A 27197-nucleotide genomic window follows, 5' to 3' on the forward strand; every position below is an offset into this window, starting at 1 on the left:
GTTTGATGCTCACCCTGATCATTTTTTCCCATTGAACACGTTACGTTACTAGATTCTCCTTACAGTGTGAAGTTTTACTGAATGCAAAAATTTTCTGCTATGTTGACAACATAGAGCCTGCTTTCACTGATTCTTTTTCATGCAAGGTTACCCAAACTAAATTTTTAAAAAGTTAAACTGCATTTCCTTCTCTAAAAGTCATCTTTTCAAAGTATTTCAAGAGGATGAAAGTATCATCTAGAGAGAGAAGAGGATAGCTTTATAGCAAATTCGTCTCCACAGGGTGGGGTCACGAGTAATATTACTTTTGCTGCCCTGGGAACCTGGTAGCTGGTCTGTTTTTTTATTATTGAAAACCTATCACTGCCTTATTTATATTTCATTGCCATTAGTATGACTATTTTGAAGTTTTCCCTACCAGGGGATTCTTGTAACATGAAAAGCAAATTTTGTATTCTTCTCTCTACTTTTCACCACATGTACAGTGCTGGTGGTGTGTCTGCTAAATTTGTGTTTCTTCATTTATTCATGTCTTTCTTTTGTGAAAATTTACCATCTTACCCATTTAAACTTATTCATTTATTTATTTCACTGCTTTGGGTCTCAGCAGCCAAAAGAGTGATCTCCGCCACTTTGTGCAGAGTGTCTCACTGTGGGCATCTCCGCCACCTCGGGCAGAGTGTCTCACCGTGGGCATCTCCGCCACCTCGGGCAGAGTGTCTCACCGTGGGCATCTCCGCCACCTCGGGCAGAGTGTCTCACCGTGGGCATCTCCGCCACCTCGGGCAGAGTGTCTCCCCGTGGGCATCTCCGCCACCTCGGGCAGAGTGTCTCCCCGTGGGCATCTCCGCCACCTCGGGCAGAGTGTCTCACATCTCCGCCACCGGGCAGAGTGTCTCACCGTGGGTCCGCCACCTCGGGCATCTCACCTCGGGCAGATCTCCCTGGTGGGCATCTCCGCCACCTCGTGCAGAGTGTCTCACTGTGGGCATCTCCGCCACCTCGTGCAGAGTGTCTCACTGTGGGCATCTCCGCCACCTCGGGCAGAGTGTCTCCCTGTGGGCATCTCCGCCACCTCATGCAGAGTGTCTCACTGTGGGCATCTCCGCCACCTCGGGCAGAGTGTCTCCCTGTGGGCATCTCCGCCACCTCGGGCAGAGTGTCTCCCTGTGGGCATCTCCGCCACCTCGGGCAGAGTGTCTCACTGTGGGCATCTCCGCCACCTCGGGCAGAGTGTCTCACTGTGGGCTGGCGGCTCTCTGGCTGTGGCAGATGCGCTCAGTTGCTAGGTTGCACACGGGATCTTAGCTCCTGCACCCTCTGCATTGCAAATGCCAAGTCACTTCAGTCATGTCCGACTCCTTGCGACCCTATGGACTGTAGCCTGCAAGGTTCCTCTGTCCATGGGATTCTCCGGGTAAGAATACTGGAGTGGGTTGCCATGGCCTCCTCCAGGGGATCTTCCCAACCCAGGGATTGAACCCGCGTCTCTTATGTCTCCTGCATTAATAGGCAGGTTCTTTACTATTAGCGCCACCTGGGAAATCCCCAAGGATTCCCTGGTAGCTCAGTTGGTTAAAAATCTACCTATCAACGGGAAAGTCCCCATTTATTCATTTCTACCCATGTAAGCTTTTGTGTTAAAACACAGGAAAGAGTCAACTGACCCCGGTGGAATGCACAAAACTGTGATGGAATGTAGAAGATGGAGAATCCACTGTCCAGACCTCAGAAGGCCATCATTTATCACTTCCCATCTACAGTTACGAACCCTCACCCCAACCCAGATCAAATGTTCATCTAAAATAAACCCTGGGTATTGGGGATGGCCTAGTTGCTCAGTCGTGTCCAACTCTTTGTGACCCCACGGACTACAGCCCACCAGGCTCCTCTGTCCATGGGATTCTCCAGGCAAGAATACTGGAGTGGGTTGCCATTCCCTTCTCTAGGAGATCTTCCTGACCCAGGGATACAATGTAAAAAAAGCCATGTTGTATAACTGTTTTTATTTGCTAATACATTTGTACTACAAAATAAATTTTGTAAATGTAGACATTTTTAAAAGGGTTTTTGCATGTGTCATCTTATTTAAATGCCCCCAAAGCTAAAGACATCATGTTGTTTTCTTATCTTATATTTAAGGAAAATGAAGCTCAGAGAAGGTTCATGTCCTTCCCACAGTGCACAGGCAGCTTAACAGCAAGACAAGCCCTGGAGTCCAGGCCTTCTGACCTCCGAGTTCATTACCAGCTCCTGCCCTGAACCAACTGCATCTTTGCGTGATAAATTAGAGGAATGTGTGTGGTAGTCATTTGCTCGTTCAAATGCAAATTAAGTACTTACCTTGTACCTGACGCTGGAATTGAAAAACACCTCTACAACTTGCCAAGCTGGTTTGGGTTTAAAAAAGAGTGCTAGCTCAATTCCACCATTCGAAGTTCTTTTTTCCTCTGTGACTTTAAGATGCTACAAAGTGCTGGAGAGTAGGTTTATGCTCATGTTCTTGCTCCTTCCCACAGAGTTATGTTTGTGGTTTTTAACCACTCAAATCCATCTCTATAATCAAGTTAGGGGCTTCCCAGGGGGCACAGTGGTAAAGAGTCCACCTGCTGATGCAGGAGATGCAGGAGACGGGGGTTCAATCCTTGGGTTGGGAAGATGCCCCTGGAAGACGAAGTGGCAACCCCCTTCAGTATTCTTGCCTGGGATATCCCATGGACAGACTCTTTGCAGCCCCGTAGCTATAGTCCATGAGGTGGCAGAGTTGGACAGAACAGCACGGCTAAGCACGCATGAGCATAGTCAAGTTAGGCAAATGGCTCAGGAATGGGCGGTGGGCTGTGGGTATGTGGACGGGGGCAACATAGCTAGAGAGACCAGAGAAAGCAGGACAGATCTTGGTCCTGGGAGTGAACTTCTGAGGACAGCTGTCTCCTCTTTTTGCTCCCCAGATGGTGGCAGCAGAAAGTCACAGAATCTGGCACTAGGGAAACTCTTGTCTTGAGACTGCCTGAGACTCACTGTGTGTTGTTTTGGTTTAAAATCACATTAAATTTGTTTTTCTCTCTTTAGTAGTTAAAAGTTAAATGCATACCTATCTTATGATCCAGTCTTTCTATTCTGAGGAATTTCTAAGAGAACCAAAACCATTTGCCCATACTTGTGTACCAGCTTTGTTTATAATACTCAAAACTAGAAACAACCAAAAATGTCCATCAACTGGTGAAGAGATAAACTGTGGTATATCCATACAGTGGAATATTATTTAGCAATAAAAAATGAGTGAGTGAGTGACACGCACCACAACATGGGAAAGGCTCAAAATACTGTATGATTCCATTTATTTAAAAAAATAGAAAACGGAAACTAATCTAGAGTGACAGAAAGCAGATCAGTTACCTGGGAATGGGGCTGGAGGGGGGTGATAATGGGGCCGGAGCAAACTTTGGGGGTGGTGGCTATGTTCCCTACCTTGCGAACAAAAGCCAAAGCTTATCAGATTGTGCACTCAAAGCTTGTGCAGTTTATTGTATGTTGATTATACTGAGATAATTGAAAAAAATCATGTGGAGGTAGGTGGTTTTCTTTCTTTGAAAGATCCCTTGTTTTCTATGTCATGACTTCATTTACTGTTTTGTTTTTTTTTTAAATAGACTTCGTTTTGAAGAATGATTTAGGTTCACAACAAAATGTGTGGAAGTATAGAAACTTTTTAGGTACCTCCTGCCCCCACACAAGCACAGCCTCCCCCCATTACCAACCTTCCCTTCTGCCATGTGCTCGTGGGGATGAGAGCTGGATGTCTTTGAGGGGCTGTTACTCCACACGCTGCAGCATCCTTTGGCGAGCACCATATCTCTAAGCTTTGCCCATGTTGCTGAGTGTCTCAGTAGTTTGCTTCTTCTTTGCTGAGCTGTATTCTGGCAGGCATACACAGTTGTATGTCTATTGTTGATGGACATTTGGGTTGTCACCAGTGTTTGGTTATTATGAATAAAAATTCATTCCTACGTATATTTTTTCCTTGGACAAAAATGTATAAGAATTGCTAAATCACAGGGTAATTCCATGTTTGACTTTTCATGTGTTTATTAGTCGTTCCTATATTTTTTTTTGTGAGATGTGTGTTCAAATGTTTTGTCCATGTTTTGTTCCCCTAGGTTGTTTATCTTCTTCTTCTTAATTTGTATTAATAGATGATCTTAGTATGTTCTAAAAGCAAATCCTGTGAGATGTATGAATTTCAGTATTTTCTTTCAGTCTGTGGCTTGCCTTTTTCTTTTTGTTATGGTATCTGATGAACAAAATTTTTTAATTCTGATGGTCTGATTTCTCAATTAAAAGAATGATTAGTGCCTTTTATATGCCATTTAAAAATCTTTCCCTATATCCAAGCCTTGAGTATATGTGCTTGTGTTTTCTTCTAGAAGCGTTGTAGATGTAGCTTTTATGTTTAGGTATATGATCTATATCAAGTTAATTTTTATATAGACTGTATAGTAAGTTTTATTGTTCATTTTTCTTCTGTACAGATATATAGTTATTCCAGCACCACTTGTTGAAAAGATTTTTATTTCCTTGTTGAATTGCATTGACACCTTTCTCATAAATTAACCAAATATGTGTGCATTTACTTCTGAACTTTTTTCTGGTATTGGCAATCCTTGGCCAATAATACAATTTAAATAACTGTAACTTTAAAGGAAGTCCTCAAATCATATAGTGTAACTTTAATTTCTTCTTTGAGATGATTTTCACTACTATAGGTCAATTTTTTACTTATATCACTGTTGTGGGTTGAATTTAACCCCCTGCTAGCCCCCAATGATACGTTGAAGTCCTCACCCCTCATACCTGTGAACGGGACCTTGATTGGAAATAGGCTTTTTATAGATGTAATCAAGCTAAGTCAAGGTAGTGTGGAGCTTCCCAGGTAGCACAAGCTGTAAAGAATCCTCCTGCCAATGCAGGAGACACAAGAGACGTGGGTTGGACCCCTGGGTGGGGAAGATCCCCTGGAGTAGGAAATGGCACCCTGCTCCAGAATTCTTGCCTGGAGAATCCATGGACAGAGGAGCCTGGTGGGCTACAGTCCCTGGGAGACTGCAGTCACTACACGACTGAGCGCACACGCACATACTGAATGAGGTGAACCCGAATCTAATATGACTGTGTCCTTAAGAAGATGAGAAGAGACACAGACAAAGACACACAGGGGAAAGGCCACGTGCAGATGGAGTCAGAGATCAGAGTGGTGCGCCTACAGACCAGGAAACCCCCAGAAGCTCGGGGAGAGGTGTGAACTGATTCTCCCTCACAGCCTTCAGAAGGAACCAACCCCGCTGACCCCTTGGTTTTGCACTTCTGGCCTCCAGAACTGTGAGATCATACAGTTCTTTTGTTGTAACCACCCAGCCTGTGGTACTTTGTTATGGCAGCCCTGGAAAACTAATATAGTCAATGAAACACAATCCAAACCTGCTTAAGCAATAAGGAAATACCTATCTCTTCCACTTCCAGAGAGGAGGGACTCCTGGTGAGACTTGTGTGAAGTATTAGGTGTTAGGATGAAGTTCAGTTACAAGGCTCAGAAATCCCCACAGTAGTGGCTTACACAGATGGACACTGTTTTTTGTTTTTCTCTCACGTAGGTGTTGGTATTCCTGGATTCGGTTGGTATGGGGGCGGCAGGAAATAAGGCTCTGGAATTCTCCTATCCTTTCACCACCATCCTCAATATACGGCTTCCACCTCGTGGTGTGAAATCCAGCTTCAAGTCTGTCTTCCATCCATCAGGGAGCAGCAAGGACAAGGGTGCCTGTCCCCTTCCCTTGAGGCTACATCTCGAGTATCTGCTCAGAACCCGTGGTCCAGAATTAAGTCACATGACCACTCACAACCGCAAGGGTGGTTGAGAAATACAGTCTTTATTTCAGGAATCTATGGGTCTGAAGGGGAGAACCGACATTAGGAAACAAAAGTTTCTTCCATATTACATCTGTAAAGGAATGCTAGGAGTCTTTTGGTGATTGGATTTAAGAGATTTAAGGGGAAAAAAAATCTTGTCTGGAGACAAAAATTTGAAAACTTGTAAATGTTAGTTACAGTCTTGATAGGGGATGAGCTGGCCCAGCCAGAGTATATAGGTGAGAAGAAGGAGTTGCAGGGGATTCAGACTTTAATTAAGCAGTAGAGACGAAATGGTTCTGAGAAGAAATGGTGAGGTGGTTAGACACATATTCAGGAAAAACTTTCAGGAGAGAGTGGTTAACAGTTTGCAAGGGGAAGAGATGCCAATTAAGGTAGAGAACTGGTCTTTAAAAATGTAAGAAGCTGTGATTTCCTGTTTCAGAATTACAAGCTACCTCAAGTATTTCTCAAAGCAGACCTGTGTGACCGAATGACCTCTGGAACTTGACATATATGTAAACGATCGTGTAAAGCGAGTGTGTTGCCACACTTAGTCGCTCAGTCGTGTCTGACTCTTTGCAACCCTGTGGATGGCAGCCCACCAGGCTTCTCTGTACATGGAGATTTTCCAGGCAAGAATACTGGAGTGAGTTGCCATGGCCTCCTCCAGGGGATCTTCCCAACCCAGGGATAGAACCCAGGTCTCCTGCATTGCAGGCGGATTCTTTACCATCTGAGTCACCAGTGAAGCCCTCATAGTGTAAAGATTTTATAGCTAATTTAGGTTCAGGGCTCATGAAAGATAAGGCTCCCCAGCTCTCCTCAGTGAGAGACAGGTCACCCCTGAACAATGTGGTCACTTACCATCTTCATCACTAAGGGCAGATGACTGAGGACCACAGGGGGCCCTGGAATAGAAAACGAAACTGGCCAGAAGGCTCAAGGGAGAGAGGGTTTAACTTCTGCCTTCTGTATGGTTCTAGGAAAGGATTCACAAGGAACGCAGAAGTGGATTGCATGTGCACCCTAACAGACAGGTCAGAGCAGCTTAGCTAAGTACTGTTAGTGACAGAGAAAGACTGAAACGACCTCAGTGCCCATCAACTTGAGAGTGGGTAAATATACTGTTCTGTAGTCATCCAATAGAATTCTATTTGGCAGACTTAATGAATAAACTAGATCTGTGTGTATCAACTTATGTAAAAACTGTTGAATGAAAACAAAGCATGTTCAGCATTAGTTATGTAAATTTAAAAACCACACAAAGCAATACTATTTTTTTTTTTTTTTAGTGTAAATATGATTTGGTTGCACAAACATGGATGGAGAGGGTACTTCCCAAATTCATGGTAATGTTGATCTCTGCACCCTAACAGACAGGTCAGAGCAGCTTAGCTAAGTACTGTTAGTGACAGAGAAAGACTGAAACGACCTCAGTGCCCATCAACTTGAGAGTGGGTAAATATACTGTTCTGTAGTCATCCAACAGAATTCTATTTGGCAGACTTAATGAATAAACTAGATCTGTGTGTATCAACTTATGTAAAAACTGTTGAATGAAAACAAAGCATGTTCAGCATTAGTTATGTAAATTTAAAAACCACACAAAGCAATACTATTTTTTTTTTTTTTTAGTGTAAATATGATTTGGTTGCACAAACATGGATGGAGAGGGTACTTCCCAAATTCATGGTAATGTTGATCTCTGGAGAGGGAGAGGATGGGACTTGGAAGGATGGAAAAGGAGTTTTCAACGGTATCTGTATTCTATTTCTCTTGCCAAGAAATGTTTGAAGCATATGAAAAGGTGGTCAATTTACTTACTTACTAGGGAAATATGAATTAAAGTCACAGGAAGAAGAAAAAAGAACCCACAGTAAGATACTAGTACACAGTTACCTCTACGGCTAAAGTGAACAAGTATCATGTATTGACCCAAATATGGAATAACTGGAATTCTCCTACATTGCTGATAGTTCATTCAACTACTTCAGAAAACTCTTTGGCAGTATCTTCAAAAGCGAAACATCCACTTATCATGTGATTCTGAAATTCCCTCCTAGGTATCAACCCAAGAGAATTGAGTGTTTATGGGCAGCAAAAGAAATGTACAATCTGTACATAACAGCTCATTTATACTAGCCAGTGATAGAGATCCTCAAGCCATCTTGGTTATTCCATTTCCAGATATATATCCTATAGACAATGATTTTGTATACCAGTAGACAGGTGCAAGAATACTTGTTGTTATATTACATTACAGTAGCAACAAAAACAAAAACATAACAACTCACATCTCCACCAACAGGAGGATGGGTTCATATTGCAACAACATGGATGCATCTCATGGTCATACTGTTACACAAAAGAAGTCAGATATAAAGTAATACATACAGTATGATTATAGTTGGCAAAAGTCATTCCTGGTGGCAGAATTCAGAAGAGGAGTTACTGCTCTGAATAGGAGTTACTTTTGCAGTGTTATTGACTGGAAAATGACGTAGAGACCCTTCTGGGATGATGACAAACTACTGTATCTTGATCCAGATAGTAATTACACAGGTGTATATATAGGTTCCCTGGTGGCTCAGATGATAAAGAATCTGCCTGCAATGCAGGAGACCTAGGTTCGATCCCTGAGGTGGGAAGATCCTCTGGAGAAGGGAAAGGCTACCCACTCCAGTATTCTTGGGCTTGCCAGGTGGCGCTAGTGGTAAAGAATCCACCTGCCAATGCAGGAGATGCAGGAGACACAGGTTTGATCCCTGGATCGGGAAGATCCCCGGAGAAGGAAATGGCAACCCACTCCAGTATTCGTGCCTGGAAAATCCTATGGACAGAGGAGCCTGGTGGGTACAGTCCATGGGGCCGCAAAGAGTCAGACACGACTGAGGGACCAAGCACAGACTAAGCACATACATAGGCAGGAATTCACCAAACTGTGCACTCAAGATTTGCATACTTTATTGTATATAAGTTACGCCTCAAAAAATATGAAGCAAAAATGACAGGATGTTAACATATGTTCATTTTCGGTGGTGGATACACAGAGTGCTATTATATTTATAATTAGGAAAGAGAGGGAGCAGTAGTCCTCCAGAATGGAAGTGACCCCATCCTAGAGGAGGTGACATTTTGAGTTGAGACCCCTGCCGATCCATCTCCCCAGTGCTTGGGTGAGGGAGTTCCCTTACAGTGGGGTGCAGAGACAGCAACAAACCAACCAAATTCTCCTGGTAGAGGCAAGGTGATCCTCACTGTCACTCTCTTAGTAAATTGGCATAGCCACTAAAAAGTGTTCTATAGGCTCTTGGACCACAAGGAAATCAAACCAGTCAATCCTAAAGGAAATCAACCCTGAATCTTGATTGGAAGGACTGATGCTGAAGTTCCAGTACTTGGGCCACCTGATGTGAAAAGCCAACTCATTTGAAAGGACCCAGATGCTGGGAAAGATTGAGGGCAGGAGGAGAGGGGATGGCAGAGGATGAGATGGTGGGATGACATCACTGACTCAAGGGACATGAGTTCGAGCAAGCTCCAGGAGATAGAGAAGGACAGGAAAGCCTGGTGTGCTGCAGTCCATGGGGTCGCAAAGAGTGGACACGACTGAGCAACTGAACAACAACAAGGTTCTCTGAAGATTAGCTTAACAGTTTCTACAGCTGAGAGGGCCTGACCTCCAAGCCATCACGCAAGAGTTGGGGTGGGATGTCCACTGCCCTGCCTCCCAGCCTGGCCAAAAAGGCGCGAGCCGCTGCATTTCTGAGGCAGCCCCCTTTGCCTCAGCTGCTAGGTGGGCGACTGCTCCTTCCTCCCAGGGCATCCCCCTGTGGGTACCACAGCAAGTCAGAGAGTATGAGAGAGGGAAAGAGACTTAAAAAAAGTAATGAAAGTGGTGAAAGGAAGAAAAAAGATGTGTACGCTTTGCCGTGTTGCATCAAGAACCTGGGGTAACTGCACCCTTAACTGGAGCCTCTCTCTCCGGTCTTCTCTGCTCTCTACTGGAAGCCCCGATCAGCTCTGAAACCAGACAGACCTGCCTTTCCATCACTAGGTGACTAGCATGCTACTTAAGCGCTCTGTGCCTCAGTTTCCTCTCGTGTAAAACAGAAGCAGTAATTCTACCTCTCAGGGCTGCTGTGGGCCTGAAAAGGGTGCATGCCAAGACCTGCCCAAGGAGGCCTTTGACAACTGGAGTGACACCTCCCTTCCCTCTGAGGCTGGTCTGTGGGCAGACACCCTGGCAGCACCGTCCAAAAGGACTCTGAGTGAGGATGGCTTTTAATCACCTGATAGGTGTCCCGAGCAACTAGGGTACTGAATTGTTCGTTTTATTCTCTTCTATTTTAGTTACCTATGGGCTCTCCTGGTGGCTAAGCAATAAACAATCTACCTGCAATGCAGAAGACATGCAGGAGCCCTGGGATTCCATCCCTGAATGCCGAAGATCCCCTGGAAGCGGGCACAGCCACCCACTCCAGTACTCTTGCCTGGAGAGTCCCATGGACAGAGGAGCCTGGTCGGGCCACAGTCCACCGGGTCGCAAAGAGTCAGACACAGCAGAGCAACTAACACACTCAGTTGCTTTACATTTAAGAAGCCACCTGTGCCAAGTGGCTACCGCCTCAGGGCAGGGCAGTGTAGGGCTTTTAGGGTCAGGACGGGTCCCCTGCCAGGTGGCTGGGCGGGGTGGCTCAGTGTGGGCGCTGAGAGGCGCCGGCTCCGCGCTGCATCCACGTAGTAATCTCTTCCCTCGACAAACTCCTACCACGAACACCCAGGACTGCAGTCAGGCCCCGGGCGCCGGGACGGGAACAACTGCAAAACCGTGGACTCCACCGACTTCTGTCCCCCTGTCCCCCTTGCCCTCGGCACTCCGTGCACCCGAAGTCCTCACGGGCCTTGGGAGCAATGGGGAGGGAACGCGCGGGAGGGACCCCTGCGGCTCCCACCTGGGTCAGGGTCTTCCACGGCTCCTGGCTGCTCTATTCTTCGCAACAAGGCCTGCGGGCCAGGCATTTCCCTTTCACAGACGAGGAAACTGAGGCTGGAGGAGCTTAAGGGCACCGGCAGGGAAGCACAGCCGCAAACTCTGTGCTTGGGATTCTGGGGGTGTCGCCAAAGCCACGTCCGTGGGGGCCCGTCGTCAGGGCGCGCGGGGGAAGCGGCGGGTAAATATTTGGGGCTGTAACCCGGGCTCGGGCGACTGGGCGTCACCGCGGTTCCCCGGCGCGCGCGTGGCGAGGGCGGTGCCCGGTGCCCGGGGAGGGGGGACGGGGGCGTCGAGGCGCGGCGGCGGGGACAGACCCGGCGGCCCGGCTCCCGCGGCCCCGCCCCGGCCCGCCCCCGCCCGCGGCTATAAGACGTCGCGGCGGGCGGGCGGCGGCGACCCGGGGAAAGGGAGGGCGAGCGCGCGGTGCCGGCAGCGGCGTGGCTGGAGCGCGGCCGGGCGAGGGGGCGGCCTGAGCGGGACGCTGCCCGGAGAGGGGACGGCCAGAGCGGGACGCACGTCTGCACGATCCCCGTGCCCAGACCTCGCAGGATCCTGGGCCCCCAACGACGCGCGCCGGCGGAGCCCCCCATGAAGCCGCCCGTCGCGCAGGGCAGCCCCGCGGCCGCCGCGGCCGCAGGTGAGTGGCGAGGCGGGGTGGGTCTCCTTAAACCCGGGCCTTGCAGGGGGCTGGGGGCGAAAGAAGCAGGGTCTCGCGTAGTCTTTCTCCATTCCTCCCCCTGCCTCCGCTCTGCCCCCGCCGGGCTGGGGGACACGTCACGGGCGCATCCTGACTCAGTCCTCCCGCCGACCCCGGGGCCGCGAGCGCGGGGACCGGTCCACCACCAGCCCGCGGGTGGGAAAGAGCTCGGCCTCGCGGCTTAGCGGCGTGACCTTTGATTTGCAACTCCCGGGGGGTGGAGACTCAGTTTCTTTCTCTCTAAAATGGGCGCGATGCTAGCGCGCACTTCTGGGGACGGTGGAGAGTCTTGAAAGATAACAGCCAGCGGCCGGCGGCGACCTCCGGCTGCCCCCCCATCCCGACCCTGGCCGGAGCGCAGTCCGCGTGGGCCGGCGACCCTGGGGTACCCCGGGGGCCCCGGCCCGACGCGGGACGGGAGGGTGGCCCGGCGCCCGCCCCCGCCCTCACCCGCGCCCTTCGCCCCTGCGCAGCCCCGGCCTTGGACTCTGCGGACGCGGGGGACCTGACGGACGCGCTGTGCGAGTTCGACGCGGTGCTGGCCGACTTCGCGTCGCCCTTCCACGAGCGCCACTTCCACTACGAGGAGCATCTGGAGCGCATGAAGCGGCGCAGCAGCGCCAGCGTCAGCGACAGCAGCGGCTTCAGCGACTCCGAGAGTGAGTGCGGCGCGGCCGCGGAAGCTGTGGCGCCCCGGGCAGTCCGGGCGCCCGGCCCGCGCGGGAGCGCCCTGGGCTCGCGGCTCCGCGTGCTCCTCCGGCAAACCGCGGGCGGGGGGTCCGGCCGAGCGAGCCCCGAAGCCCAGAGCCGTCTCTAGGACTCTGGGAGTCTCCGGGGCCGCAAGGCCGGCAGGGAGCAGACCCCGGAGGGCGGTCTGCGGAAGGCAGGCTGGGCTCCACGCCGCCCGCCGGCAGGTGTCAGGACCCAGGAGGGCCTCCCCAGGGCGCCCTCTCCCCCCTCCTTGCCGCTTTCAGCAGCATCTTCAGAGGATGTGGAGAAAGCGCCACAGGCGTGGGGTCCAGAGCCCCCGGAAGGGCGCAGGATGGACGTATTGGTGAAACCAGAAAAGGTTTCTTAAGCTCCCGTTTTTGGGGTGTTTGAAACGCTTCTTGCACTTTCTCCTGGCCTTGAGCTCCCCCCTCCCCGGAGTTGTTGTTACACTGTCCGCAGTTTTGAAAGAATCCTAGCGCTGCTAAGTCCAAGTATTTAGAGAGTGTCCCTCATCCTTCAGGCAGGTCCATGACGTGAACTGCTGGCTCAGACTCCCGGCCCCACCCTGGTACCCAGTCTGAGGCTGGGGGTGGGGAGGAAGAGGGGAGATGGAGGGGGAGGGGAGGGGGGGAGGGGGGGGGGGGGGGGGGGGGGGGGGGGAGGGGGGAGGGGAGGGGAGGGGGCAGTTGGGCGGTAGGGAGCAGATGGAGGCAGAGCTGCTTCCTGCTGACTTTCTCTTGGTGGAGACCACCCCCAGGGTCTGGCTGCCCTAAATCACCTTGTTAAAAAGAGAGACCACTTTTTCCAGGACCTCAAACGTCCTGTAAGGATTATGGATACGTGTTTAGGTGTCAAAGAGCAAATTGGGTGACTTTTCAATCTTCTGTGACTGTCGTGTTTCCCAACCCGGATGACTTACTGTTTTTCAAAGGGCATCTTGAACACTTCAGGATAATTCTTGAGGCTTCATTCCCTAGATGGGTTACCAGCCTGAATATCATTCCCTTTGCTGCCCTTGACTCTGGAAGTAAAAACAATGAGCTTTCCTTGTGATTCCCTTCTTTTGCGATCTGAAGCTTCTCCTTGTTACAGGGCAAAGATACAGTCTTGGACTTACACATGAGCTGTCCTCCTGAAAAGGAATAAAGGGCACTGGCCATCCAGTTCAGCTTGGAGTCAGAAACTTAAGAGTTCCAGCCTGACTTGCCTTGGCAGCCCTGCCCAAGGGTTAGATCTAATTGCAGCTTTTGAGGTGAAAGGGAATGGAATCATCTGCTGTTAATTTTCCCTTCTGTATGTTTGGACTATGTTGCTAATGACCTGACCGCTTATTTTCAATTTCAAAGGGAAGATGAAAAAATTTTGAAATTTGTCTCAATGTATGTAGCCAAACTTAAATGTGTCTCCTTCTACTGGGGCACATTCATCAAGTACAAATTCTCTCCCCCGTGGGAAAGAAAGCTGGCACAGTGTGTTCAGGGCTGCTCTCTTGCAAAGAACAGCTCCATTCTAAACCACAGCTGCACTTGGCTAGAATAGGGCCTGAGCTCACTCATTCATGGGTGATTGCAACTCCCTCGGGGTAGGATTTCAGATCTGGGATCCGTTTTCTGGGGGCCTCAAAGAAAAGGCACTCGAAACACATTCTTAACAGCTTCAGGGGAGATTGTTTGGAATGGTCTGTAGTTTTTCTTAGGGTGTGTGGACTTTGTTTTCTGCCTTTGTTGCTAACTGGTAAACTGACCCTTGGTTTGGTGGTTAGAGAAGTAAGCGGAGGGTATGCAGAAGGCTTGGATGACATTAGTCTTTCCTATAAATGTGTAGTTTGGCCCTCACGGGGCTGGTTAGAAATAGTCTTGGCAGAAGCGGTGTGTATCTAAATAGTCATTTCTTAAGGATGCATAATACGTGTCTTAATTGCCGCCCAGAATGGATCACAGACATTTGTTATACTCATTTAGCTGTTCAATGCGTTTCTGTGGAAGAGAGTATTTGAGAGAGGTGGATCCTACTGAAATGTAGGGTCTCCCAGCAAAGAGGAGATACCCTAGGATGATGAAAATAAGAGCAGCTCTCTTTTGCCAAGCCTTTTCTGTGATTACTGTTATTATCTGTTAGTTCTTACCATTAGCAAGCTCTTTGCTGTGCCTTAAATGTGCTATCTCCTGTGTTCCCTTCCACAGTCCAACAATGCAGGCACTCTTGTCTGCTTTTTTTTCTGATTAAATAGTGAAACCACTTGGACTATCTCTAACGTTTTGCTCTGTCACTGTGGTTGGTTGGCTGGTGTGGAAACCAGGTCCTCCTGGATAGACTTGGACAGGGATCACGTGCCTATTTGTCAACCATGGTCATGTTTGAAGGTGTCTCTTTAAGGCCGCGGTCCCCTCACCGGGTCCATGGAGCCCAGGCTGAGCTCTGTTGGGGCCCTGCATGAGGAGTGGGCCTCGGTTTCTCTAGCTGTGAAATGGAAAGGATTCTATTTAATGATGCTATTAGCTACCCACTCCAGTATTCTTGGGCTTCCCTTGTGGCTCAGCTGGTAAAGAATCCGCCTGTAATGTGGGAGACCTGCGTTCGATCCCTGGGTTGGGAAGATCCCCTGGAGAAGGGAAAGGCTGCCCACTCCAGTATTCTGGCCTGGAGAATTCCATAGACCATATAGTCCATGGGTTCGCAAAGAGTAGACATGACTGAGCGACTTTCACTCACTAGAAACATCCATAAGCTCAGGATTAGAAAGAAAATATTTGCCCTGTTTGATGTTTTTAAGAGAACAATAAAATGCACATGCCATGATGTGTCACATAGGCCAGATACATTTGGGCCAATGTCTTGCACGAACATGTTATGTATGAAGCTCTGAACCTTTGGGACTTTGGTTTTTTGCCCTGCGTTTTACAACTCCATCACTCTGAAGATGTACCCACAGCATTCCTGCTTTTTTGAAGAACCTTTTTTGTTCTCTTAAAAAAATTTAGAGGGAAAGACAAATGTTATATGATATCACTTATATGTGGGATCTAAAAATATAGTACCAATGAACTTATTTACAAAACAGAAACAGACTCCTATGGACATAGAATGCAAACTAACGATTACTGTGGGCGGGGGAAGCAGGAGAAGTATAAATTAGGAGTATGGGATTAACAGATACATACTACTGTATATGAAATGGAGAAACAGCAGGATTTATTGTGTAGCACAGGGAACTATATTCCATATCTTGTAATAACCTATAATGGAAAACATTAAAAAAGAATATATATCTGGATCGTTTTGCTGTACACTTGGAACTAATACAATATTGTAAATCAACTATACTTCAATTAAAAAAAAAATAGGTTTCTCACATCCAAAGGAGAAAAACTAGACATTCCTTCTTTTAACCAGAGAAGCAAGTTACTTCCATTGGAGAGAAGAGCAGATGTTTAACAAGGAAATATGTCTTCCTGTTTCTACTTGCAGGGAATCCTCCTAAGACTTGAAGAGGACCAACACAACAATGGCAAGACAACTTCACGTTAGGGGTGGTATTCAAATGAGGGTTGATGAGAATTGTTCTTTTCTTCTAGATTTCGGTTCCAACAGATAACACCAGGCAGTTTCGTGAGAGCAGTTTCAGCTTTAGCAGTGGAAGGCAGCTCGGTTAGGAGCCGGGGCAGTGAGGTTCAAGCCTGATCCTCAGAGATGCTGCAGGCATGATGAACATCTTTGGTTTGAACTTAGCTCGAAAACCCTATTGTTCTTTCAGTACTTTCAGCACTGTACATGCACATCATGACTTCTCAGATGTGTTCAATAACATTTTAACTCATCATATACTAAATTTTAACCAAAGTGTTAATTTATGATTCCACGGATTGATTTTACAGGAAGTTTCTAATATTAACTGGCACTTTAAAAGGTGATATAAACTCACATCTTTGATGGATTGGAAGTTCCTTTTTCCTTTTGAGGGGGGGAGTTTTTTGCCTCTTAACAGAAAAGGTCCAAAGTCTACTCTGTATGCTGGGGCTTTTATGATTCTGTTGGGCCATTGGAGGGAATGAGGAATTGGCTTCTTTAGCTTGTGCAAAAGCTATATTGTCTGTATTTCTTTGCCTCGACTGTTCTAGCTTGGCTCTGGGAGAGAGGACCTGGGGGGCACGTGTGACAGGTAGCCTATTAGCTGATCTGATGTAAGAGCCACTGAGGTCAAAACTTGACCTTGTTCAAGCTGACAGGGAATGAGGGGTTAGGGGCCCTCGGGGTGTCCTGGTGTGTGCTAGGAATTCCAGGCAGGTAACAAGTGTCACTGGTGGACGTGTATGCATGTGTATGCTTAGTCGCTTCAGTCACGTCTGACTCTTTGTGACCTTATGGACTGTGGCTTGCCAGGCTCCTCTGTCTGTAGGATTCTCCAGGCAAGAATACTGGAGTGAGTTGCCGTGCCCTCCTCCAGGGGATCTTCCCGACCCGGGGATTGAACCCGGGTCTCCTGTGGCTCCTGAATTGCAAGCATAGTCTTTATCACTGAGCCACCTGGGAACCCCATCACTGGTGGGCACCTGGAGGCATATGGAGGGACCGAGCAGTCCCAGAAGAGAAGCTGGAACAATAGTGGTGAAATTGAGAAACGATTTCTTATTCTCTCAGTGCAGCTGTTGGAATTTAGATTTTGAGTGGGAAAGTTGACCCCCCTGCCCCACCCCGCACATACCATTCCCTGTGGTGAAAGGGAAACAGGTCCAAGGCTTTCTTTTTCTCAGTTAATTACTATGGTTTGCTTGCCTGAAACATGTGGGATTGTTCTATATTTACAGGAGCTCCGGGCCACGGTTACTGTCTGTGGTTTTCCTTCCCTCTGGAGTAACACACGCTGGTACCAACCCCCAAATTACCTTTCTCCCCGCCCCCAAATGGAAAAAAAAAACACGTCTACCTTTTAAACAAGTCTTTGTTTTTGTAGCCAAGTTTTCCAAGCTTTGTGGGCGTTCCTATGGTTAAGATGTTAGAATATTTAATATGCTCACATTTCTTTTGATGATGTCTTAGCAAACTTGCTCCCTGAATTTGAGGTTCCTGGCTTCAGCGTGCCAAGTTGACTTGCCAAGGACATTTCTGATGGGACTGCAGAGCTGATGGCGGTAGATGTTGTAAGGCCCTGCAATATCTAGTCTTGCCACCTGCCAGGTCCCCAGATCATCACTGCTGTGTGTCCTTATTAATGGCAGCGACTGATGCCGGGTGGGGCAATAATACATTACTATGCTATCAGCCAGCAACACATTGCTGTCCCTTGTCAGACTAACTGGCTGTTATTTTGCAAGAAATCGAGTTCTAGGGGGGTGAAAAGAACAGGAAGGCAGGCTTTGCTTCCCTTTTAATTTACACCTAGCGTGCAGTCTTATTCACTGTGGAATGAAATTTTATTGGATAAAGGGTTAAGAGAGGTTGGATTACTTCTCTGTTGGTGGGTTTGTTCTTGGGAGGTTTGTTCTAGGGCTCCTCTGAAGATAAAATTTTTTTCTTAAGAATTTTGCGACTCTCTAAAGAAGAGGAAGAAGCTTGGCCCCAGAATCTGGAGTCTTATTATTCCCTATGGTGACCTTTCTTCTGAGCATGCCTTCCTCCAGTTTGTTGAAAAAATAAAGCCTGAAAACCACGGGCAGCACACGGAACTTGTGAGTTTCTTATCCCCCTTTCTTAAGAGAAGAAACTGCAGCTCCGAGATGAAGTGACTCGCACAGGGTCACACGGCCTTGGTCCCGCACAGCTCTAGGGGGACAGCTTCTGCTGGACCCCGAGGAGTTTGGGGGCTCTTAAGATTGTTGTGGTTCTTATTTTCATGAATTGTGTGTAGAGAGCATGACCACAGAGTGGAACTGAACCATGGAGAAGTTTGCCTCAAGGATGCTGGGACTGTTTCCTCTTAATGGTTGAACATCTTGGAGCCTGGAGTCAGGGCTGGCCTGAATTGTGCACTGAGCATCCAGGTGTATCCATGAGCTGGTGTGTGAGAACGTGTGTGAGAGTGTGTGTGGGTGTTTGAGTCTGGGGGTGTGAGAGGCGAGCAGAAGTGGGCACATGCTGTGTTGGCCAGCCTCCCTGTGTGTGTCTATATCTATAGATACTGTAAATAAATATTGTAACTAGGATTTTTCTCCCCCTCCGTCTCATTGTGAGAGTAGCCTGACCTCATTATCAGTAAGAGGCAACTCCTGATTATTTGAAAAGTTGGCTCAGTAGTTTGCAGCTGAATTTGCCAGTCAAGGAACAGTCAGCTTGTCTGTATATTTTCTGAGGTTGAGGAAAATACTTAGATCAAAACGGAATTTAAGCCCCCAGGTTCTAAAGGGTGAGCGGTGAGCCGTGGTGGTGTCCTGGTACAGTGTGACCCTGCAGGGTCCCCAAAACCAATTGAGTTACCCGAGGAGTCATGAATCCTCACCGGATTCCTGTTTCCTACCATTTTGCAGGGACCGTCTCCACGTCTAGTTCATTACTTTCTCCCAAACTCAGTAGCACTTGGTCTACTTGTGTGTGAGGCAAACAAATGTGTGTGTGTGTTTTCCAGCCCCCAAGGGGTAAGTATACGTCTCTGTAAAATGCTGGGGAGCGGGGGCAGAACAGAGGTGAGGTCCAGGGCCAGGGTCCTGGTGCAGGACGGGGTGCAGGATGGGGCGGGAGGCAGGGTGCCGCTGGCGGGGCCGACTGCCCCCGAGAGGTGGAGGCCAGGGGTGCCGCCCGCGGGGCCCAGGCTAACACTCTGGGCCCGGGAAGGGGGCGATGCTCGCGGGGGCCCTTTGGCGCCGAAGGTTCTGTTGCAGAGGCTTGCACGCCTTCCTTCTGGCTCCCGAGTGCGGGCTCGCGGCCCGCCTCCCCTGGGCTCTCTGTGGTTTTCCTGCCCCTCAGGCTCACTTCGCCTTTTCCCCACAAGTCTCTCGGGTTCCATTTGTGGCGATTCCCCTGCCTCTTATGAGGTGACAGGCGGTAACACGACGTGGTGGGTCTGCAGCGAGCACGACCGCCCTCCCGTGTGTGGGGGGAAAAGGGCTTCCCTTGAGAAAACCCGCGTCGCTCCAGAGTGGGGCTCAGCTGACAAGCCAGCGCGAGGGCTTCCCGCTTTGAGTTCAGTGAGTGCGCGTGTCCCGGGAGATAATAACAGAGGCGCCACCAAACAGTGTCCCGTGGGCAAGTGGGACCGGGAGACAGGGCTAAGCCGGCTTGTTTATCACAAGACATCTCAGGCACGTCGGAGTTTCATCAGAGGACCCTCCAAGGGGTGCGGTGTTTCTCAGGGTCCGGGGACCATGCAGTTCTTCTCAAAGGGCCACTATTCTGGGAAATACATCTTGGGGGAAATGTAAGCCTAAGAGTCAGAGTTTCAGATCTCAGCAGGTGTTCATCATCAGAGCCCTGAAAAACGACTGTGGTCCTTTTAGGTGGCCCGGACTGGACCTAAGAAGGAAGAATCAACCGTGAGGGTTGTATGTGTTTGGAAAACTGAACGCGATGGGTGTGTCAGCCAGGAAGACAAGACGGCCTGGGACCATCTCCTCGGGGCCGTGGGGGAACCTGTGAGGGGCAGTCTTTAGGGATGAAGAGGAATTCTCTTGGGGCCAGAACCCTCTGTTTCTGGAAGCCCTCTTTTATTCTGGGTGTCTCTTTTGTCACTGAGTCCTGTTCCTTTTGAGTTAAGAGGAGCAAAGAAAGATGGTTTTGCCTCCTCCTGAGCTGGAGGTGATTGGATGAAATCGGGTGCGTCCCGAGGAGGACAGGGAGCCTGGCCAGGCCATGGTAGCTCAGCGGCCCCCCTGCACCTGAGCAGGCTTCCCAGAGCTCATCTGCGCTACCCCCGTGCCAGGCTTTGTGTTTTGTTTCAACCAGGAAGGCTGTTCCTCGGTGACCTCAGAGGCCACATCCTGCTTCCACCGCCGGCTCTGCCTCTGAGTCTTTGGGTTGGTACGGCTCAGCCAGCAGCGCCCTTTCTGTGTTCCCGCCACAGAACTGGGCTGGCTGGGGTTGGTTTCTTCTCCCTTGGCAGGACTCAGAAATAGGATCTTAGAACTTCAGAGCTGGAAGGCACTTTAAGGATCATTAAGTCCACCTTCCCATTTTACAGATGGGTAAGCAAAGGCCCATCTGTAAAATGGGAAGGTGGACTGAGTCATCCTTCAAGTTCATTCTGTAAGCAAACCCACCCCCACCAGCCCCCACCCCCGAAAAGGAAATGGCAATCCACTCCAGTATTCTTGCCTGAAGAATCCCATGGACAGAGGAGCCTGGCGGGCTACAGCCCATGGGGTTGCAAAGAGTCGGACTCGACTGAGTGATCAAGCATACTCACACAAGCAAGAGCCCAGAGACATGGTCTTGTCCCAGGGCTCCCAAATACTCAGTAGCTGAGATGATTTCCTAGACGCTCAGCTCAGCCTTGCTTCTGGGACCTTGCCTCGATCTTGTCTTCAGGAGCAGGACAATGGAGCCACCCAGTCACCCAACGTGTTTGTAATCCACAGCTTCCAGGAGAAGAAATCTCTGTCTTTGACCCTCTAGCTGATCCCCAGGATACAGGAGCTTAGGAAAAACCATGACAAAGACTCTCTCTTGAGCAGGCAGGGAGGATTATTAAGTAGTGGGATCCAACCTTAACTTTGTATTATTTTTGGGGGTTCAGAGGGCAGAAGGGACATTTTTCAGGAAAAATGGTTCCTTGTGTCTCAAATCCCAAGCCACCCCCCGGCCTCCATCAGTCAAGCATTGGCTTAGCTGTCAGACACCTGGGCAGTGGGTGCCCGTGTGTTGCAAAGGAGGCTGGTCTGGTCATGATGGTCCTGTTGACCCTTCTTTTTTTAGGGAAGCAAGGGCCTTTGGTGTGCCTGATTGGAGACACACACGCACACATACACAGGCACACTCTCCTGCCTCAAATTTGGGAGCATAAATATAAAATGGATGTGAACTTGGGCAAACTTCAGGAGATAGTGAGGGACAGGAAAGCCTGGTGAGCTGCAGTCCACCGGGTCGCAAAGAGTCGGACACAAGTTAGCAACTAAACAACAACAAGAACAAATATAAAATCTGGAAATCAATTTTTTTTTTTTTATAACTTTGCTCCCTTTGGAGATAAACTGTTGCTTATCAATAGACCAGGAGACTGAAACCATTTCTAATGAGTTATGTTTTCTTTCCTGAAAGGTGCTGAATCGCTTTATAGGAACAGCTTCAGCTTCAGTGATGAAAAACTGAATTCTCCGACAGACAGCACCCCAGCGCTGCTCTGTCCTTCTGTCCCTGCTCGGAAAGGTAAGTCCACTCGTTGGAATGTGAATTTTTTTGCTTCCTTATTCCCTCTCCCCCTCAGCCTCCCCTCTCTTCTGCCTTACCCCTAACCAATCTTGCCCAAATGTGCAAAACAAATAGAGAAGACTAGTATCTTCGTACAGTACAATGTGGAGTAGATTTTGTTATTTCTCAGGATTTTGATCAGCATGAAAGTGAAATCGCATACAGGTGGGTGGCAGGGGACGGGTGGCTCAGATGTTAAAGAATCCACCTGAAATGTGGGAAGATCCCGTTTCAGTCCCTGGGTCAGGAAGATCCTCTGGACAAGGGAATGGCTACCCACTCCAGAATTCTTGCCTGGAGAATCCCATGGACCGGGGAGCCTGGTGAGCTACAGCCCATGGGGTCACAAAGAGTCGGACACGACTGAGCGACTAACACTTTCACTTTTTTATTTCAGGAAACCATGTAGAGAAACTGTGGGAGAAAGAAAACATGTAGACTCTAGATTTTGTTTTCTCTTGTGTGTTGTTATCAATTCAGTGCTAAATGACAGTGTTCTCCTAGACTGGCTGGTTATAGAATGTAAAACTCAGCAGTTAGGATTTGCAGTAAGTTGGGTTCTTTTTTTTTTTAATTGCATTAACTCTTTAAAGAATGCTCTCAGATGACCAATTTAGCAATTAAATGGGGTCATCATTATGAAACAAGTGATGATCTAACATAATTCAAAATAGCGGCTCCAGCCTGCCTCTACTGTGATATTAATAGACAAAAAAATTTTTAAAGATGCATGAGCAGTTTCTTATATTTTGGAGCTAGTAAATTGTCTCCAGCCAGAGAGCTGAATGTTCTGTTGGGCAAGTGCCCTTTGAAAACAAAAGGAGTTTTTTCCTGCTTAAGAAATGTTACACTCGATGAAAATAGTTGCAGAATGCAATAAAAATGGAACATAGTTAAAAAGAAATATGAAGATTTCATCATTTTCTCACTCAGGCAGGAGGGCAGAATTTCGCCCTTTTTCAAAAGAGACATTTTAAAGTTCTCCTCCCCACATAGCGGTGCTAGCAGCCCCTGGGAATTCTGCCATTGTCCAGCCCTCCGTCTGTAATGGATCTGTTGAATTGAGAGAGACAGAACAGTCTAGAAAGTGGCTTAAAACATGCCCAGATTTGCTACCTGATCCTCTAGAGGTAGAAATTAAAGAGGGGGGAAAAAGCCCTAGTGGCAAATTGACTTTAAAAGCTAAAAACAGTGAGTTATTTGTAGCCAGCTCCCCAGGTGGTGCAGTGGTAAAGGATCCGCCTGCCAAGGCAGGAGACAACAAGAGATGTGGGTTCGATCCCTGGGTCGGGAAGATCCCCTGGAGAAGGGGATGGCAGTCCGCTCCAGTGTTCTTGCCTGGGAAGTCCTTTGGATGTAGGGGTCTGGGGGGCTCAGTCCATGGGATCTCGAAGAATCGGAGACGACTGAGCAGGAGCATGTACTGCTTGAGGGGGCTAATTAATAAAGACATGCATTCAGAGAAGGCATGAGTGGTGAGCTCTAGAGAAAAAATAAGACAGGCAGAAAGAAGGACAAGTCTTAGGATGCGGATGGAACAGAATCACGATGGGGCCTCGTTACCCTGTGTTGGCGCCTGCATGGCATGAGGCCGCCCAGACCCAGGAGCCTCCTGCCGCCTTCTCTGTATCATCTTGACAAGGAGCAGAAGCGCTTAGTTAATTCCACCCTGGGGGCACCACGTGGGCTGAAGTATTGCCCTGGAGTGATAGTGTGAACAGGACTGCGTCAGAGAAGTTGAGCTGGAATTAGGGACTCTGGGTGTGCATTCCACACGCTGCTTCCCAAATACTTTGGCTGGTAGCTCAGATCCTACACAATAGAAGAGTTAAAACTTTTCATCTTCCTTCCCTGTCCCTGTTTCACTCTGCCTTTCAACTTTGTTTTTACTTTTGTTTATTTCTGGCTGTGCTGGGCCTTCGTTGCTATGCACAGGCTCCCTCTCGGTGTGGGGAGCAGGGGGGTTACTCTCTAGTCATGCTGCAGGGGCTTCTCATTGTAGGGGCTTCTCCTGTTGTGGAGCAGGGGCTCTAAGGACGCGGGCTTCAGTGGTTCTGGCTCATGGGCTCCAGGGCCCGGGCTCGTAGCTGTGGCACACAGGCTTAGTTGCTCCGCGGCACGTGGGATCTTTGTGGACCAGGGATCCACTTGTCCCCTGCATTGGGAGGCAGATTCTTAACCACTGGACCACAAGGAAGCCTCCACCTCCCAGCTTTTAAAGTGGTGAAGAGAGTTACTTCTTCCAGGCTGCTGGACCATGGGTGGGGGGTGGGGGATGATGAACTACAAAACCCAGAAAGAAACATCTTCAGAAAAAGCTTCTGAGTTGCCTGTAAGTGAACATTGGAGCAACCACTTAGGGCTGGTACAGGACACTATTTAATAAAATCTCGGAAGACAGAGAGATAGGGGGTCATATAATTCTGGAAAAGTCGAATTCATCAGCTGTCTTGAATATAGAAACTGAACCTGAACTCTTGTTTTTCAGCCAAACTTGGAGATACGAAAGAGCTAGAAGACTTTATTGCTGATCTCGACAGAACCTTAGCAAGTGAGTACATGCCTGGTAGTTTAAAAAAAAAGAATCAAACAAAACCAGCCAGCACCTCTGATAAAGTGCAGTAATGTTTACCAGCTTGCCTGCGGCAGGAAGTTACATCATTAGGTGTTTTTAGGTTCAGAAACAGGACCCTAGTGGCTCAAAAAGAAATCCTGAGGATAAGCTGGCATTGATGTTGACTGCCTTTTCAACCAGGGAGAACTGGCCCCCAAAAAACAATGGCATTTTGTTTGAGAAGTGGAGAGTTAAGTAGTAGTTAGAGTGATTGCAGCCTTCCCAGCATGGTGGCCTGCCAGGCTCTTCAGAAAAGAAATCAGCTTATTGACCACCAAGTATTATACTGACTAATAGAGCTGACTCATCGGAAAAGCCCCTGATGCTGGGAAAGACTGAAAGCAAAAGGAGAAGGAGGTGGCAGAGGATGAGATGGTTAGATAGCATTACTGACTCAGTGGACATGAATTTGAGCAAGCTAAGGGAGAGAGTGGAGGAAAAGGAGCCTGGTGGGCTACAGTCCATGGGGTCAAAAAGAGGCAGACACGACCTAGATCATTATACTGACAGCGCAGAGGGTTCAATCTCAGGGGCCAGAGAAAACTTCACACGTTAGATCCAGGGGTTTGATCTGACTTCTAGAGGGCTGGGTTCCCAAAGAGAGAATTGGCTTGGCGAGACCTTATAACCAAAGACCCACACCAGTTACCGAAAGACCTGGATGAGGTACGTGGTACCCCGTTTCCCATTTGGCAGTTACACTAATGGCACCCCATTCTCTGTGACCAAAATTTTTGAGAACCGAGGGTATCAGATCATAATTGCCATGGGGGTGCCTGGAAGAAAGGACCCTGAGAATCAATCCACACCTTCTATTTCCAAAGAACAGGATTACAAGTGCCAGAAGGGTCAGCTGGAGTTTCCTGGATGACAGTTTCCACAACTTACCCTTGGGGGTCCTTGTTCAGTGACAGAGCAGCCCTGGAGAATTTCATCCTAGCCCCTTTCATTTTACAATGAAAGAGTCAGTTTTCCATATTTTATGCTGTGCTATGCTAAATAGCTGGATAGGATCTGAAAAAATAGATCCAAAGCTGGTTACTTAAAAAGAATTCTGTTCTTAAACAAGGTTTCAGACAGACCTACCTAATATTAGGTGGAAAGTTCTTCTGCAGTTTCTGTTTACTAGAAGACTTTATCACCCATACTGTCCTCCATCAGAAGACCAAGGTCTGTTCTGACAGAGATGATTGTAATTGCAACACAGTTTGTGTTAGACCCGTGGGACAAGCTTGTTGACTTCATGAAAATTGCAGCAGGCTGCCCAGTCATACCAGTTCTTCAGACGTACATTACATGGGAAGCCTGCCATTAAGTTTGGTGCTTGGATGCCTGTTTGAGAGGTGTGCTCTGGTTGAGCATGCATGCCAAGTCGCTTCAGTTGTGTCTGACTCTTTTCGATCTTATGGACCATAGCCCGTCAGGCTCCTCTGTGCATGGGATTCTCCAGGCAACAATACTGATGTGGGTTGCCATGCCCTCTTCCAGGGGATCTTCCCAACCCGGGAATCGAACCTGTATCTCTTAGTCTCCTGCATTGGCATTCTTTACCACTAGTGCTACTTAGGAAGCCCATGGTTAAGCATAGGAATTGTCAACTTTCCCGAGTGGATCACCTTCTCTGTCTCCTATTGACAGGTATGTGAAACAAGAAGTTCTGGGTCCTTTCATTCTTAAGGGAGAAGTTTCAGAAAGCTCGGAGGACCTGATAAAATCAGCTACAGAATATGCTGCTGGAGGGGGCAGAGATGTTGCTCACCCACCACCAGGCTTGTCCTAAAAATACTTTTGGGCTCATCTCTGGGCAGGTTAGAGACTGACTTTGTTTACCAGCTTGCAGCATATTAGAGCAGATGACTCATGCTAATGTTGTATTTCCTCTTAAAACATAGCTTCTCTGTAATTTAAAATGCTTTTATGAAAATATTTGTAATTAATTATATATAGTCGGAAACAGTAATATGCTTTCCCCATTATAATATATTTTTGTATGCAAATAAAGTTTGAACTGGAGTCTGTCTTTTGGAAGCCGTCTTTTTTTTTTTCCCTCTTGATTTCTTTCAATATATTTCCATCCAGGTAGTATTCAAGTGGAAATAACATCCCTCTTGACTTCTAATAGGGACTCTGGGTGCTGCCACATTGCACTAGGCAGTAGGATGATTAGTGAGAGAAAGTGTTACTTTGAAGCTCATTCGGCACTCTAAAGGGAAATTCTGGCATATGGTTGATGGGAAATTTTAATTTGAGCATTGTGGGTTTTTTTTTAAGCTTTTTATTTTGTGCTGGGGTATAGCCAATGAACAATGTTGTAAGAGTTTCAGGTGAACAGCCAAGAGACTCAGCCACAGGTAAACATGTATCCATTCTCCTCCAAACTTCCCTGCCATCCAGGCCCCCACACAGCACTGAACAGAGCCCCCTGTGCTACACGGGAGGACCTTGGTGGTCCTCTGTTTTAAACACAGCAGTGCGTGTATGTCCAGCCCAAACTCCCTATCTCCTGCCTCCATCCTGGGAGGATTGTGGTTTTGATGGAAGTTGGGTTTCTCTTCTCTGTTCTCCCCATTTCTTAGAACCTTTTTGTTGCCATGGGCGCTCCCTTCAATTAAGGGAAATACTAGGTGCACTAGGAATCCAGGGCAGGTTGGGGCAGCTGGAGGATTTATAAATGGTGGTGCTCGAGTAAGACTGGTGTGCTGAGGCGGATTTGATGTGCTGGCCTGGGTGCTAACGTCCAGGAGCCGGGAGCTGGAGGGGTCCCAGGGGAACCAGGGGGTCCAGATGCAAGGTCTCCCATGGGGTGGGCTTGTTTGTAGAAGCCAGTAGCCACACCTCCCACCCCCTGCCTGCCTTTTATGGGGGATGGGGCGAGGCATGAAAACAGGCAAGTCCATAGTTTTCCTGTCTATGCTTTTCTACCCTTAAAACATCTG

General features: G+C 48.3%; 1 protein-coding gene across 1 annotated transcript; it reads left to right on the plus strand.

Annotated features, from left to right (window-relative positions):
* Positions 1-11295: 11295 nt before the first annotated feature.
* On the plus strand, positions 11296-26274 carry RGCC (regulator of cell cycle). Its single transcript, XM_043477841.1, has 5 exons — positions 11296-11543; positions 12077-12262; positions 21498-21605; positions 24136-24198; positions 25900-26274. Exons 1-5 carry the CDS (start codon positions 11495-11497, stop codon positions 25905-25907), a joined length of 414 nt encoding a protein of 137 aa, XP_043333776.1. The 5' UTR covers positions 11296-11494; the 3' UTR covers positions 25908-26274.
* Positions 26275-27197: the final 923 nt, after the last annotated feature.

The sequence above is a fragment of the Cervus canadensis genome, chromosome 9, assembly GCF_019320065.1.
Source record: "Cervus canadensis isolate Bull #8, Minnesota chromosome 9, ASM1932006v1, whole genome shotgun sequence".
In the NCBI taxonomy this organism is placed as follows: Eukaryota; Metazoa; Chordata; class Mammalia; order Artiodactyla; family Cervidae; genus Cervus; species Cervus canadensis.